The 17,347-nt window shown below is 41.6% G+C and overlaps 1 protein-coding gene across 1 annotated transcript in view; it reads right to left on the bottom strand.

Moving 5' to 3' along the window:
* Window positions 1-1,799: 1,799 nt before the first annotated feature.
* ctnnd2b (catenin (cadherin-associated protein), delta 2b) overlaps window positions 1,800-17,347 on the bottom strand; it is a 133,057-nt gene continuing 117,509 nt past the window's right edge. The window contains exons 20-25 of the mRNA XM_053438701.1: window positions 15,787-16,042; window positions 13,828-13,912; window positions 13,556-13,682; window positions 9,092-9,220; window positions 7,569-7,645; window positions 1,800-4,628 (exon numbers count right to left, since the gene is read on the bottom strand). Of these exons, the coding sequence (XP_053294676.1) occupies window positions 4,365-4,628; window positions 7,569-7,645; window positions 9,092-9,220; window positions 13,556-13,682; window positions 13,828-13,912; window positions 15,787-16,042 (938 nt within the window). The 3' untranslated portion in view covers window positions 1,800-4,364. The remainder of the gene's footprint in view (window positions 4,629-7,568; window positions 7,646-9,091; window positions 9,221-13,555; window positions 13,683-13,827; window positions 13,913-15,786; window positions 16,043-17,347) is intronic.

Here is a 17,347-nt window from a genome sequence, read left to right as displayed (position 1 = left end):
GTGGTGTGGTGATGAATCTGCAGCCAGCAGCTCAACAGAACAGGCCTCAGAGACTAAAATGGCTGCCACCCTGACCTATGCTGCAGCTGCTCTAATGACCACCAGAGGGCACTCATGTCCCTTGACAAGTTACATGTAGTAGAAATACACACATGCTTATAAGCATGTGCAGGCACACGTTCAGACAGTTACATATAGAAAGGGCCGATCCTCTTCCTTCTTCCTCTCGTCTCTTCTCTTGTGACGCTGCTGCAAATATTTCTTCTTCATGAGAATTAAAATCATCTTCACGTCTCACGATTTCAAAGGGCCACGGCCGCTCCTCCACTATCGTATGTTTCACACCAGAACATCTGTGATCAAACCCGGCATTAATCATCTGAAGACATGGCTTTATTTGAGTACTGTTGTCTGTGGTGTAAACCAGGTGGGGATTGTTTTATCCATAAGAACAAATCATTTCTCACAAGTTATCACTCTTACTAAACCCCAACAACCAGGTATTAAAGCTGAATGCCATTCTATTTAAGGGAGTGTATTATTAAGAGAATAAACAGGACTGGTCAAACTGGGTACATGTAAGACTTAATAAGTGTCAGAGTTTTTGTCGTTGTTTTCTTATTTTGGACTCAGACTTGTCTCAGTCTCCTTCACTGGTCTTGTCTATGAGTGTTTGCACATGGTACACTGCAGACGTCTGCTTCATTATACTCCACCAGTGTTTCTAAACTGGAACACAACCAGGCCCCATTTACTTTGTAGCTATTTGTTGTTTACTTCATAAAAAAGGTACCTGCTAAGCCAGATATAAACTGAAACAATGAAAAGCATTTGAGCTAGATTTTGATACAAGGGGGCTGTATGGGACACAATTAATGATCATATAATAATGGAGGAACCAGTTGATACTGTACTGGTGTAAATTCCAAAACAAATGTCAGAAAACCAACACACAGGTCTCCAGGGCCCCCAGAGACCAGGGCCCCTGCAGCAGTTCCTCATGGTCTGTTTCCAAAATCCTTTACATATGTACTCACAGGCTCAGGTGTTTTCCATCATGTGTCTGATATAACGAGTTTCCTCGTGTTAGACGTGTTGCTTTATGCTCAAATGTGAAGCCTAGTTGCCTCTTTAGAACTTTATTACAGTAAGGTTATATTTTCATTCCTGTCTGTTGTCAGTTAGCAGGATTACTCAAAAAACGACTGAACTGATTGTCTGGAAACATAAGGGTGGGGTATGAGTAAAAGAAGAACCCATTACATCTCGGAGCAGAGCTGGATAAACAGGTGGAGTTTTTTGGTTCACCTTCTGTAACGTCGGCTCAAGTCCTGTAGGAGGTTTGTGCTCTCTGAACATCCTCTTAGTTTAGAAATCACATTTCAATCATCCCTAAATCTAAAGGGCTACAATACTCTAGGAACTGTAAAAACAATGCTGGATCTACAATACTTTTTAAATCCCCCTTGCAAATATTTTCTGAGGAATGAAATCCACACAACATGTTTGTCAGACCTGCACATACACTGTGTTTTTGCAAGTAATAAGGAATCTAACCTTGTTTATTCACAAGACAAACCCCACAGTAAAAATGCACTTGCTCCTGATTGCATCTGAGTTTTAAGAGTTGATTTCTGAAAAACAAATTAATAAAAAAAAGACAATTTTTCGCTTTGATTAAAGTTTCATACTTAGCTCATCAGATAACTGATCTTTGACGACCGACGACCACTTTTCTCAAAACAACACCAACATCAAAAATACTAGACAAGAGAACAAACGACTCTCACAGTCAGAGGTTCTTCGATGGTCCGTTTATATTTTTTGGAGCAGTTGCAATCTGTTTGAGGCAATAGAAAGATTCACAATTCTCTTTTTAAAACACGTTTGGTCTAGCAACAAAAAGTTTACCAATGTTATATCTTCATACAGGTCTTACAGTCAGGTTTTTTTCTGCCTAAGGATCACAAGGACATACATAACGTTGTCAGTTTCCAGACGCTCACTAACAAATACAGCACGTCTGCTCTTCATCCAGTGTTTCAGTGGGGACAGTTGCATCATGAGTGGTTTTAAAGCATCCGAAGAAGACTTCTAAACAGCAGTGGGTAAAGAAAACCAGGGTCTGTTGTCACTTTTTTTTACAATTTAGCCTTTCTCACTTACAAAAAAATACAGAAACCATTAACTTTCAGATTTACTGACAACAAACACTCATGCGTTCATGGATGCAAATTTTCACTCTTTAGCATAATGATACCAATTGATCAGAATAGGGAGTTTCATGCACGGGAAACACACTTTCAAGAGGAAACAACCGTGAATGTTCTCTGTGATGTGATTTCAAACGGTCACCTGTGACGTGTAAAAAGAAGAACCTCAGTAGTTTGGATGTGACAACATGTATTTACTTGTTGTAAATACTTCTGGCGGACATAGCACCTAGTTGGACTGTTTAAGTGACAACGTGGATCCCTGGGCCCTGGTCTACTCTACTCCACATAGCAACAACATTACTACACAAAGTCGACAATTTAGTGTTTTGACCAGGAAACAAAATGTGAACGAAATTCCTACATGTTGCTGTAATTTCTTTTACAAGTATTTTACCATAATGTTGCTGCTATAAGTGACATCCACGTCTGCACATAAAAAGTATATATTTATATTTATATAATATATATCCAGACTCTATTAACAGTTTTGTCTACCATGAAGTTAGAATGGCCACCCATCTCTCAGAAAAGTTTTTTTTTGTACTTCAAACATTGATTATTTTACAACACAGAAATCAACTAATTTGTACAACTTCGGAGGAAGCGAGGTTCCGTCCGGTCACAGTTCCTCTATGGTTATCTTCTTTCTTTTTTTTCTCCCTTCATTTTTTTTTAGGTTTTTTAGTTTTCATTTGAATTTTTCTCCCAGCTCCTGGTGCATTGGTGAGACCATTTTCATCCCAGTAAAACACAGTTTAGAAAAACCAAAGCATTTACAAACTGGCATTGTTAGAACCGTGACGATGTTCCACTCAAAGCTTCAGCAGAACTTGGACCCTTTTAACTTGACCCATTACCTCCCGCCCCTTAGCAGAGGGGGGAATAACCCATGTTTGGCACGGTTATATACACGAGGAGCAGAGTTTGCTCGAAGGAACGGCTCATGGGAACGAAAAATGAAGGATTTGAGGCGTTAATGTGGGAAAAAACCCAAAGACAGCCTTAAGAACATGAGTTTGTCGGGGAAACAGTTTGAGCTACTCTTCAGGTGTTTGGCAGCTGTTCTACTCTGTGAAAACTATCTGCAGGGCAGAGGAGCACTGTGACCTACCTATCAGAAATGATGCTTCATGGCCTAACTCATATTCAGCGTTTTATGGGTTGACATCAGTCTGTAGCTGTGATGTGAGTTCAGACAGTCCGAGTGCACTGTGTGTATGTGTGTGGGTAGTAAGTGAGGGAAGTGAGGTTGACCCGGTGGCGAAAGGCCTGACATGACACAGAAAATAGTGCAATGTACAGAACACAATGCATCTTGGTAAATGTACAATGTACATCAAATACTATACAACCAGAATCCAGAATTAAAAAAGTAGAAACACAACGAAAAGAAAAAAACCTGTTCAGCTGACAAAGTCCAGAAGCGTTCTTTGCCCAGAGGAGGAAACATCACACTGAAGCCATTGAAGAAAGAAAAGTTTGTGTGACAGACGTTCTACATGTCCTACAGCTCTGCCTCTTGTGCTTCACATTACTAAAAGCCATGTTGCTATACCACATATTTACAGCTTTCTCCCACATCCCACACGCGATCCAAAACCGTCCGTCCCTGAGTCCCCTCGTCTGTTTCTCTCTTCCATCGTCCTTCTTCCTCTCAATACTACAGTATTTCCCACTTCTCCTTTCACGCTCTTCCTTCCTTTTTCTCTCTCGCCGCGTCCATCTCTCTTACGTGCCGTACCCAGAGGCCTTCAGGTGCATGAGGTCTTTCTGTCCGCTCAACCTTCTCCAGCAGTTGTTGATCTCAAACTAAACACAGAGAGAAAATGTGTCCGTCGGTTTCTGTTGGTGGTGTGCATGCACATGCATGGCCGCGCCTCCGTTTGCCTCTGGTCCTCCTTTGTGCCTCTCTCCCTCCTCCGTCTGAAAGGAGCATTGTCCCATATTTTCTCCCCGCGTCTCCTTTCTTGTGCTCCATCCTCCTCCTCTGTCGTCCTGCTGCCTACTGTATGATGCTACTCAGGAACTATGGAGGAGGATGGGGAAGAAGGGCCTGTCCTCTTATCTTGTTTCCTCCATCTTTTTAAACTCATTCACTGTCCTTTTTCCCTTCCTCCGTTCTCTCCCCCTCCTCCTCCTCCTCCCCCCTCACACCCAGGAGTCCGGTGAGGCTGGATAGTGGCTGGTCTCGTAGTTGAGCTCACTGTAGGGCCGCGAGGCTGAGTAGAAGTCTACATAGTTGCCAGTGGACTTGAGGCCCCCCAGTTGCATGGTGAGTTCACCCTGCGCAGGGCGCCCTCCCACGTGAACCTGGTTCTCGTAGAAGGCCTGGTCCTCGTAGTTGCCGCTGTCGGGCGGCGGGGGGTTTTGGAACGGTGGGTAGGGCTCTGACGGCAAGCCTTGACAAGAGACCTGCAAAACAGAGCAAAAATCAAAATTGAGAATGAAGCAAGACACTTAACCCTCATGAAGTCAGGTCCATTTCTTTGCTCAACATGCTACACAGGTTAAATACGTTCTCATAGAGACAATAATACCACCAAAGATCGGTATCACAATCGATTTGAGCTATTAGATATAATCAGAGAGAAAGTTACTTGAAATCAATCAATCAATCAATCACAATTTGTCTCATAGGGCTTTAACATGGTGTGACATCCTCTGTCCTTAATCCCTTAAAGAGTAAGGAAAAACTACAAAAAAAACTTTTAACAGGGTAAAAATACGTAGAAACCTCAGAGAGAGCCACATGTGAGGGATCCCTCTCCCAGGACGGACAGAAGTGCAATAGATGCCACGTGTAGGAAAACATCATCCAGATTAAAAAAAGTTGCAGCATGGATGAGGGTAAACATCTTGAAGGATAACTTCAATACTATATGTCAAGCAGTCCTGCTGCAATCATAGTCTATGGTCAGCAACCAGCAAGATCATGATCCGCCATCCAGATCGGATGCCACTATAGTCCACAGTAGATTTAGAATAATTCACTCTTTACACATGAGGAATAAAGACTGTCCAGCAGTTAACGTTAGCATAGCACACAGCTCTCTAGAAAGTACCCAACTTCAGCTGTGTGGCTACACTTCCTATCTGTATAAATCAGAATAAAAGTGTGTGAGTGGCTAACATTAGCAAGCTAGCTAAACACACTTACCAGGAGCCATATATCTTAAACCACTTCCCTCCAACTTCCTCTGTCAGGCTCCACCACCAGTTTCTCTGCTGTCCATCAAACAGCGAGCAAATGTGGCAATAGTGGGATTAGAAACGGGACTATAATTACTGAGTAAAAACCTTATTCCGGACTGTTGACTTACAAGGCTGCTTGTTCTTTGCTTGTTTTATTCCAGATGTCTAGTGCAACCTAAATAAGTCTGTGACTCTGTCTTCTGTGATAGGAAAATAAATATCTACCTGCAGCGTATTAAAACAGTTTTAATATTTAATCTTCATCTACTGTGTCACTACTTAATTAGTTTCTGACAGTTTTTAGACAAAGCGGTTCACTGATTGATAATTATTTCAAAAAAGCTGATTAATACATACCAGATGATTTCTTTTCAAATACAGGTTGTTGTGAAACCTGTGTCTTTACGACAATACATTTTGCTTCACAACAAGATGTCTGGCTGACCAGAGAGCGACATGAGTGTCAATTAAACTGCTGTGAAAGTGGCGTCTCCAAACTCTGTGATAGGCAGTGTGAAAAACAAGAAAATAGACCCAACGCCATACCCTGAGAAAAACCACTGTGTTCCAATCATGTTTAAATGGGTCTATATACAGTTTCATAGTGACCTTTGTAGGGCTAATAGTATCTTTATGGCATCACTATTAAAACCCATGCAATACATATCAGACCTTTAAATCTCACTGTGGTATTTTATCTCTACTACACATCCTGTGAGCTTCCTGTACAGCAGTTCCTTCTCTTATCGCATATATGAGTCATACAGAGGTGAATGGGGTTTCATCAAGAGATACATGCAAAGAAGAGCAAGAGAGGGAAAGAAGCTTCCTCTAGTCCGTCAGTGCAGTGGGTGCTCAGATGTCTCTCCCTCAGAGAACTTGGCACACCTCACATGTCTAAGTTGTAATGTAATCACTGAAACAAAGTTTACACCACAAGACCTTCTTTCTCGTGATCGGGAGTCTTACACTCGTTGGGAAATCGTACTATATGACTAACGGGCGACAGAGGGAAACACACTACAAGAGCTTTCGACAGGAAAAACCTCCAACTGCTCCCCAAACTGCATTTAATCAGGAAAACACAAGACATCAGAGTGGGTTTGAGTGATTCTCCTGCTCTTCTGTTTTATCCTGCTCATAAAACGACACATCAAGTCGGAGCAGGTGAAACGTAAGTGGACATCACAGTTGTAAAAAGAATAGAGTGCGGCTCGGGGGAAGACTATCCAGGCCTGAGCCCAGCCCGCCAGACATTCTGATGCAGTTAATAAAAGCTGCACTGAGCTTGTGTTACCCTCTCCCCCACATGAATGGTTACCGCTTGGGTTTCTCTGATTAAACACTTATGCAGAGTAAAAATTCAGGGGGTTCATCACGTCTAGATTTCAAGCAGGTTGGAAATTTGATCTGAGGAGGCGAGGGCACAGTAAAGGCTGCGCATGCTTCTGCAACTGCAGCTTTTCACGCAGCTGTGTTGACGGACTCGTTTTAATTTATGGTTCTGCAAGGGTTGCACGTGCTGCAAAGCAATTCCCCGCCAGAACACTAGGTGGAGTAACGTTTTTTGTCGAAGACGGCCTTAGAGACGCCTTCTTTGTGTCTGGCAGTCGTCGTCGACTGTTTATTTACATAGCCACTGCTGCTCCTCGTAGCCTTTTTCTGGTGGACAAATCCGCCAGTCAGTGACGGGTTATACAAGTGGTCATACTTTAGGATCTCTTCTGCCAAACGCTCTTCAATTTGATCCATAATTGTTCTTCTAAATCTTCCTTGGTTTCTGCCGCTGTTATGGGACATGAAACTGGAAATGTGACTCCGGAAAGTATGTAATAAGCAGACCAATCTAAGCCTTGCGGGCTGCGTGAGGCTTGCAGAGCTTTGTCATATAGTCAGAAAAACTGGGCGACGCATGCAAGCACGCAAGAAGGGATACGCAAGGACGTAATAGGCACGCAAGGGCTCTTGCGCTTGCGTTTCCCTGAAAACGCAGAAGCATGCGCCGGCTTTAAGCGAATGGCTTAAAGCACCAATTTCTAAAACTGCTGCTTTTTTGTTTGTTTGTGAACATTACGCTCTGAGAAACACAATTTTTTTGTTCCACTGTATATTACAGATATACCTGGAAGGACATAAATAAACTTGAAATTTTATTATTACCTGATTATACTTCAGGTCATCAGTGGGCGACACGTATGCTCCTCTGTGTAGTGTTGAAGAGCCACCAGAGATTTGACCTGCAGAGAAAGGGGGGGCGACGTTAGATGAACAACTTATTCAGATGTAAAAGCACATGAGTGGTCACAGTGTTGTACCTGCTGCTACACATGTTTCAGTAGAAGAATAACGAAAGAAATAATGATTGATGATAATTAAGGAGAGCTTTGGATTCATTGGTTCCAGCAACGTGAGTTGAGTGCATTAAAATGTCTACAAGGATTAACACAACGAAACACTGAAACCTCCACAGAAGCAGCATTAAAGCAGCATATTGATCCAAATGTCACATTATAATGGACTTTATTTGTGTTGCCAGCGGCAACACTCCCTATCCTTCCTTCATTAGCGAGGGATCTCTGATCACACACAAATGATTCTCAGTGGAAGTTTAACTGAACCCATGAGGCAAACACTGACCTACATGTGTGATGGCGTAGTCAATACCATGATCAGGTGATAACTGGTTTCAAACATACTAGTTTGTTTGTTCTACTTCAAACGATTGATCGTAGAAAAAGTAAACTTTCTCTAGAGAGAAGTAATTACTGTTGATTCATTTCACTGATAAAAGTGAACTTTGAAGCAAGAGTTTCGAAACCCATTTGTGTTCCGACAGAGAAATCTCACACTTCTCTCTTTCTACCACCAGCAGCTAGTTGGAGGAAATAGCTAGTCTGGCTCTGGAAAAACATCTATCTATCGTCTCCTTTATAGCTCATTGTTGAGGAGTTTATAACTCCTTGATGCATCAAGTCTACATTAAAACCTTCTGCATAAGACAACTGCTGCCTGAGTTCTCCTTTCACCAGCTTCCAGAAAACGCCCATAATACTCATGACACACTTTAGCTTGTTTGTAACACATTTGATTAACCGATGCAAAATCTGACAAGTCCAAGTGAGAGGTTGGGTTTAATTAATCAGAGTAAACAGCGAACCTGCCAGGAAGTAACAAACAAATCTACTTGTTTCTACACTTTGACTTCTCTGTGAAATAAAACTAATGCGAAACAAAATGTTTATAAATGAGTTTAGGATTTGTTGGCAGGTTGATTGTATTTTATTTGGACTGCCTCCAGCATCAGAACCAATGTTGCTGTACAGATACAGGCTCACATAGCCAGACCTGTCCTCACAAGGCTGTGTCAGATCGGCAGAACAGTGGCTGCACCCATCATCATTCTACTATTCACACTCTGGCTTGTCTTTCTTTCTAAGCCCAGGATACAGCGACGGTGCCCCTGCAGACCAGCACATTTGCATTTGGGGCGGTGAGCGTTAAACAGCGACGATCCAAGAAAACAAATTAGCTTATTCCCTGAAACCTCTCTGTATTATTTAATGTTTGTAAAACCTGGGTTTGGATTTTGTAGTAATTTATTCCAAAGCGATCGAGTCAGCAGAATACACAAGATTCATGTGAGCGTGTAATTTGGTGTCAGACATGCAGCGTGGAATTCCTACTCGTCATGGCATCCTTCCGGGATGTGTGCTCGCCCTTGTTGCCATGGTAACTGGCATTGCCAGTCGTCTCGTAGTCTGCCTTCCTCTCCTTCATCACCATCATCTCCCTGGGGGAAGCGGGCGCACTTGCTGCACACAGACAACACACACACACACACACGCGCATCGTAAGGGAGACATAAGGCAAACGAGTCACTGTAAACTGTAAACAGATTTAGGTCCTTACAATGAGTAATTCCAAGACCGCACACACACACACACACACACACCCCCACACACACACACACACACTTACACACACACACACACACACACACACAAACACACACACACACGAGTAGTAAGGCAGACATAAGGCAAACGAGTCTCTGTAATATGTAAACAGATTTAGGTCCTTACAATGAGTAATACCTAGACCGCACACTCACACACACACACACACACACACACACCTACACGCACACACAATATCCTGAACCTGCTTCAAACAATCACCAACACACCATATTCTTGAGGAGGCGACTAGAAAACCGGGAGGACACGTGCTCAGTCCATAACAGCGGGCGGCATGACTGATTTGAAAATTGCACCTCTCTAAGTATTCACCTGCCTCACTCTCAACAAAGGCGCAGCATCCTGAATCTTCACTGCGTGTGTTATTTCCTCCAACCATCAGTATTGTGACTCTGCGGGTGTGCGCCATTCTTTACAAAGCCTTATCTTTTTCACTGGGGTGTGATTTGGAAGAGGTAAACACTGAGTCATCACTCCTCCCTGCATCAGCTTTAATCTCGCCTCTGTCTTCTCTTTCCCACCTGACTACACACAGGTCTCTCGTCACCTGTATTTACTGCATATTTTCTCCATCTTTAACTCCCACTGGATTATTAAGGCCTGCCTGTTGTGTTATTATACATGCAAAAATCCTCTGGTACCAAACGGGGACAAATATACATGAAATATATAGCACGCCCACGGTTGGGGGAGTAGAGAATGATATATGAGGGTGGTGGGATCAGTGGTACAGATAATGAGTTAGATCTGGTTAGCCGTGCTGGAGGAAAACCAGACTATTGTATCAGTGCCATATGGTTCTGTGACATTTCCTCTAATATTTCCTCATTATCAACAGCTCTTCACATCGGAGCTGCAGCCCGCCAGCCTGTTTGTGAGGCTGCATCTGTCTCTTTGTTTTGTCTCGGGTTCCCTGTACATTATAACAACGTCAGCATTGATCCATACGCTCATTAATGCTCTGCTAATAACATTTATTGTAATATGTGCACCTACACGGCCAATTATCCTTTGCCAGCCGCTGCAGCAAACAGCTGTAGGTACACTGAGGACTCTTCACACACAAAGGAGCACTTTTTTTTCCATCAGAAAAAAAACGTCTGCAGCAGTAAAATGCAACAAATGGCTTGGTGGACCATCTGTGACTGTTTTCCAAGTTGTAAACTGAGAAACTAAATAAAAAAGTGAAATTAGCCTCCAAACTACAGCATTTATCATTTTGCCACTGTCAGCTGACAGCGTCATAAATCCACTTCTCTCCAGTGTGGGCTTTTAGCCACGCTAGCTATATAGCTCTGAGGGAGGAAATGTTGGCTCTGTGGTCAGCCCACACTCTCCATCAGACTGAAATATTCCAACTACTGAATGAATTCCCATTCGTTGTCAGCAGAGGATGAACCAAATTGATTTACTGATCCCATTAATTTTCTTCTAGTGTCACCAGGCGGATGGTACTTTCGAGGCTTCAAGATGCTGAATCGTAATGACTGCTGATCCATCACGTCAAAACTTTGGTTGAGGGATTTTTTTCTGATGGATTTACAATCTGTATCCCGATAGCAAAAGTCATCACTCGCATACATATGACTAATTTAACAGGAACAATAATTTCATTCAGACTTGATGAAATGATTGTCTGGCAAACACCCTGCCTGTTTTCCCAGTGTGCATCATAAGCTGGAGAGACATACACCACTGAATCAGACACGATAGCCAGACGTTGGCTTGGACGAGAAGGCCAATGGAAGGGGTGAGATGTATTGGTTGCATATTTTTAGGTTTAATGGACAAATATCTGCGCATGTGTCTCAGCTGTACTTTGTGTTAAGCTTATTAACAAGAGTTCAAATGCAAATATAGGATTGTAAACAATGTAAACATTAGACATGTTAGCTTGGTCGTTTGACACGCTTGTGTTAGCATTTAGGTCAACGCACTCAAAGAGCCACTAACATGGCTGTAGTCTCTTATGTATAAGACCATTCAGTGTGATAGGTAATGATGGAAATGACGCCACTCGTCTGATAATATATTCATTACAGAACTGGTGCTAAAACCCCTTTCAGACATGCATCTTGTTACATGATGAGGACGAAGTTTTACTTTTGGGTTAGGTTATTGTTTGTACTCCATCACGCCCAGAGGCAGAAATGTACATAGACTTACTGTACATCTCAAACCTGCATGCAAACATGCAAGAAAACCTCTATTATTAAATTTAGTCAGGTTCAGCTCAGTAAACGGTGAAGGAGCCTCACATAATTAATTTAAGTGTCTTTCACGCAGCAGTGAGTAGGCAATGTGTTCACAGAGCTTGAGGGCAACACCAATCCACTCGTTGTTCATTTCTTGTGGATTGCTTTTCCAATTTCACCTGAAATGGTAATAAGGAGGTAGACTAAATGTTTTGTGAATACTTAGTGCAGGGGATGTTTTCAACTGGAAGAAAAATAAGAAGTAATTATACGATTACCCTAAAACCTCTCTTTAGGCATTTTAATGTTTTATTATTTTAGAAGAACTAAAACTCTTAAATAAAGCATCAAAACTACACGCGTCACTGTCTCCACACTTTTTTTTACTGATATAGAGAATATTATAACCACATGGAAAAGGATTTGATTTAACTGCTATCTACAAAATATTGGGAAATAATTATGAAACATATTACTGTGGGTCTGGTGAGAGGGACTCAGTTATTCATCTATTGAAATATGTATCATTATGTCCCATTATAAAAGGTGATGACATGGGTTGATGATCTTATCTCCGAAGCTCTTTAAAGTCTATAACCAAGAGGTAGGAATGAACACATCTACTTGTTCCTGACTTTTATGTCAAAGCAAACCTGAAAAATTGATTTTCCTTCATTGATTTTAAATGTCAAACGCCAGTGTACAGTAATCGTTTAATTAGGTCTGATTATTGTAAAGGCTTCGGCATCACAAGGTAAAACATGCAGAGATAAGTTAAATGTGAATGGCAACACTTCCTCTCTACACTTAATTTTCCTTCATGCCAACCACGTGGATCACATGTTGAATATCCAGCTCAGGACTTTCAAAGCATCTTGTCATTCAAAGCCTGAGCCCTGATGAACTTTATGAAGTAAGCAGAATAAATCATTAAGTTATAACACCGATTTATTCAAGGATTCACTGTGAGAAGCAGCAGGGAGCAACTCTCACACCAAGATGGTCATCAAGTGAGGTCCGTCATGTGTAAAAAAAGCTTCAACATCCGTCACTACTGTAGCCTGGACTCCTCTTCCTCCATATACGTTTCCTACTACCACTTCCTCTTGTGCACCCGGAGACAAATAATAATGATTATCTACAGATATTTACAAAAGACCGCCAATGATGCCAGAAATCGTAAATATTCCGCATCTGAAAAAAACATTTATTGATTTTTCTTGGAATATCATATCTTGTATTAAAGCCAGTAAAAAATTTGAATTAAAAATAATGCTCAGACCGGGTATGAACATATGTCCTAAGAGATTAATTTCCAAATGGTCAGTGCTAAGTACAGGTGTGAATGTACCCGAATGCGATGTATCTGAGATTCTATTGCTTAAACCACATTCACAGGTGGTCTAGGACCCATGTGACCACATTGTTTCAATGTAAAATGCGTCCTGGTACAAGTGGGAAGGTCTTCCTACTCACGACCATCTACAGCTTTAATGTACCTTTATCTGTGTAGTGTCCATACGTTGATTTGTTTGTAGCCACCGTCACCATATCAACAATGATCACCACCTACTAATTGATACTTTTATGAATTGACCAAATCTTTCTTTACACCACAGTTGCCCATGTTCACCCCCTCCTGTTTCCTCACTACTCTCACTTGCTCGCCTCACAGCTACACACACTACACAAGCACAGGGACGTCGAACACAACAAAACAACATCAATTGCGAACAACAAAATATGTTTTCATCAGTTCACAAATACTGAGGCCTTGTAAGACTCACATTAGTCAAACCCTGATTTGGACAACTCAAGGACATGAAGCTGTTTTAGGTGCAAGGATTTTACTTGAATCATTTATCAGTAGCCAGCACAGTGTGAAGGTTAAAGAAGACTTAAGCTGCCTTGGCGTCATTTGTACTGATGGAAAGAATGATGGAGGACAAAGGGAGAGGCGGGGCGGTGGACTCACCTGATCGATTGTTGGGTGAGGTCCGTACGGGAGAGATGGACGGAGTACGGGAGGAAGAGTAAGGTCGCTGTCTGTCTCTTTCTATCGTGGAGGAGGAGCCGACAAAGTGGTACTGAGCGTAGCCATCCTGAGAGAGAATAGATGAGACTGTGTTAGATAGCACATGCCTCACAATGGTATGTTTGGTAATTACTCAATAATATTTATTGAAGCGTCGACGTAAATGACATTTTCCGTGTTTATTCAGCCAGAGCACACTCTGCCAAGTTTACCTTTTTGTAGAGGCTGCGGAGGTCTCTGTATTGCCACATGCTGTTCAGGACTTGAGATGCTGCTTTCACCACTTTAGGACTATGTCTAGGAATTCAGCAGAGACAAAAAAAGAACACAGAGTATAAAGCTCAACCGTCCTTTGTTTTGTTTTCAGCTTTTTTGTATCTATAAAAACATCCCAATGCATAGTAATGAAGAACAAGGCACACAACTCTAAACCTGAATACAAAACATTAATAACTGCAACCACCAAATTGGAAAGGCAACTGAAGATATGGCACTCAAATTGTACTCGGCGCAAATTGCATAATTGCTTGGCTGATTGATTGATTGTCCAATATTTTATTCTGCCTGCTTCAGGGTTTGACTCCGCTGACTAATGGTCACAGGTCTAATTGGCTCATGTGGCCTTATCAGCACCTTGGAAATTAAACTTCCATCTATTCAAGTCATTTCGATGAATGTTATTTTTATTATTACGAATCTGTGGTTGCAAATCCTGCCTTTGCAGTGATGCAAAGGCAGAGAACTTAAAAATGTTGTTTGAAGAACAGGAACATTTTCAAAGAAAACATTCTTATTTGACGCAACTTTTGGATGGAAGTGGAAAATACGTTTCTCTAGATATGCGGTTAAGACCTGCATGTCCTTATATAAAATAGTACGCCATCCAAATGTATGTATTATATTTTCCTATTTTGACTATGGGAATTTATATAATTTGGCATGATTTAACAACCTAAAATTACATATGTATTAAATTAACTAAAATGTGTAATTTAAATAACAGACAGACAAAATACATTTCATTCCTATTGACTGTAAACAATCAAAATTGTGTTAAATTTCTTAAACAGGCAAGATATAATGGTTCCATGCGAAGTAATTGCCCTATAAATGTCCCTAATTTAAAACTGGCTGCACATCCTTTGTTATATGTCAACACTCCAGCTCGGTCCCTATGTGTCTAACTCTTCAGTCAACCGTTAAAACAAATATTAAAAAGGATAGCTGCGCTGAAACAGAGAGAGTGAAAAGAACCACAGAGGAACTAACTTTGTTCTGCTGACTGTTTGCCTGGTGACTCAGTTCTAAAACAAGCACTCAGCCTCTCTAAACATCTATCTCCACCCTCCTCCTGCCTCACCTCTGCCCCTGTGCTGCATGATGTCTCAACTCTATCACCAGCATAACCAGGATCCAGCCCAATTTTTTTTGAATTCCCCCTATTTGCTTAAATCCTCCTCCTGGCCAACTCACCCAATGACCTTCATTATATTTGAGCCTGAATATATCTTTCTTAAATCCCTGATACACCAAGCATCATCCTCTTCAACCAGCTTTTTAGGTTTAAATAACCAAATGTATCCTCTATAGAGCACATGCTTCCTGAGTAGTGTTAATATGCAAAGATGAGCATCCTGCAATCAATATTCTGCAGGAGAAGACATTCAAATGCACATGATCTCCAGTCCAATTCTAGATTTTGGGATGCTGCTCAAGATTTTGTTAGTTTAAAACACGACGATGAAGTTGATTTGTAGCTTTTATGTTTAACTGGATGTCGACGGTCTGTGAAATTTATTTTGTATTATCTGTGCGATTAGAAATATGATTTATTTAATTACAAACCTTTTAACTTCTGGTAGTTATGCATTCTGAATCAATTTTATTCTAAATATAATTGATTATAACTACAAGGGGATAAACCTGTGACTCCTGCAGTTTCTTGATTAATGTCTTCTGAGGTTGATTGGTAATATAGTCTTTAGTTGCATCTTAAAAATGTGGTCAAATGAGGGTAAATTTCACTCCCTGATGTCATTTCAGAACTTGCTCTATCTTCAAAATGAAGACAAATTCTATCCGATAACAAGATCTGCTGACAACATTATCTTCTCACCCTCCTTCTACACACTCTGTTCTTCCATCTGTCAAAATCTTCCCACTCGGCTTACTTGTCTCCTTTGCTGCGGGCGATGCCGATGAGCTTCTCGATGCCGCCGGCGTCCCTCAGAGCCTTGGTGTTCTCCATGTTCTTGGTGATGACCTCATGCAGCGCGCAGCAGATAGCCGTGACGGTGTCGTCCGACATGGTCTTCCCCACCAGGCTGCTGTTATTGGCGCCCCCGCCACCTCCTCCGCCGCCGCTGCTGTTGTTGTTGTTGCTGCCTCCAGGCAAACGGTGCACCAGGTCCCTCATGGCGTATTTACCTGTGGGCAAGCGTCAGTGACAGAGTCAGTGAGGGGGGGTACGGTGGAGTAAAGTAGGTTTAAAGGTTTTTCAAGAAGAAAGGAGGAGGTTCAGAAATTAAGGCTTTTGTTTTGATTATTTTGATCTTAATGTATGTGTTGTTTTATCAGTACATTAATCTAACATTTCTGCCTATGAAGTTGATTGAATTATTACTAACAGAGTCTGGCAAATCTGTTTTATTTTCTACTAAATCTCAACTCTCGAAAATCAACCTCATCGTACAGCTAACGGTACACATGTTAAAAACAAGGGGCATTAAAGGTTTCGAGTAGTGTCGGACTTCAGCTCTGTTGCTTATACAGCAATAAGGGACCGACGAGCTGGTGATGCCAATCACGACCTCAGAATGATTGACATTAGTTTGCGGTCTACGTGGTCCATGGTGGGAATGGTCTTCGTAAAGGATGCAGCCCCTGAATTCAGACACAGCTACAGTGAAGTTGGGAACTGTGGACTAGAAAAAAATCGATTTTGACCCAAAATCTCACATAGTGATTATACCAACTGGTTGATTTTGTGTATGACATAATATGCAGATAACAAATAAAATGTTAATTAATATATCCCTAGTCCGACCTCCAAAACATAGACACCCCTCCCTTCATTGTAAAACAAAACGCTGACCCAGATGCTGCTGGAGAAGTCAAAATAAAGCCTGGCTGAGTGACGGTCAGACAACTGATGGAGACTTGGCCACGTGATCCAGCACCGACTGACCACATTTCCCACGACACCCCAACACTGCTGTCAGGCAATCTTGTGTACTGGGCTCTGTGGGCCTCATTCTGATTGGGTCATTACCCTGGGGTGGTGGGGGTCTGGCCATATTGTGACCCACTGACACTTCAAATATACACTACATGTGTTTCCCTGCTGTAAAAATTCCACTAGTGTATGAAACATCTACTACAGAGGCTTTCAATTACTACATAAGAGCAACCTATTTTTTGATATAATGATATCACGTTGATGTAGCTATGCAGTTGCAGTAATGGAGAGTATTTAGGGACAACTTCTCCAAGTGTTGTAGGTGAACTCTACTTCTACGTGTATGGCTCCTCTTTTTCATCATAGAATGTCTGTTTTCTCATAGCTTTGTAACTTTTGGATCCGTCGCATGTTAGAAATGTAATATAAGTGACCACTTGTTAGTGGGGAATCCTCTGGACAAAATCCTGCTTTATTCTCACATGGACTCAAAGATTCAAAGCAAAGTGTTTACTAGGATGGTGGCAGGAAGAACTCCAGAGATTGTCTGGATC

This window comes from Pleuronectes platessa, chromosome 13 (assembly GCF_947347685.1).
Source record: "Pleuronectes platessa chromosome 13, fPlePla1.1, whole genome shotgun sequence".
In the NCBI taxonomy this organism is placed as follows: Eukaryota; Metazoa; Chordata; class Actinopteri; order Pleuronectiformes; family Pleuronectidae; genus Pleuronectes; species Pleuronectes platessa.
The sequence above is the reverse complement of the archived record's forward strand: the minus strand, read 5'-3'. Positions and strand labels throughout refer to the sequence as shown.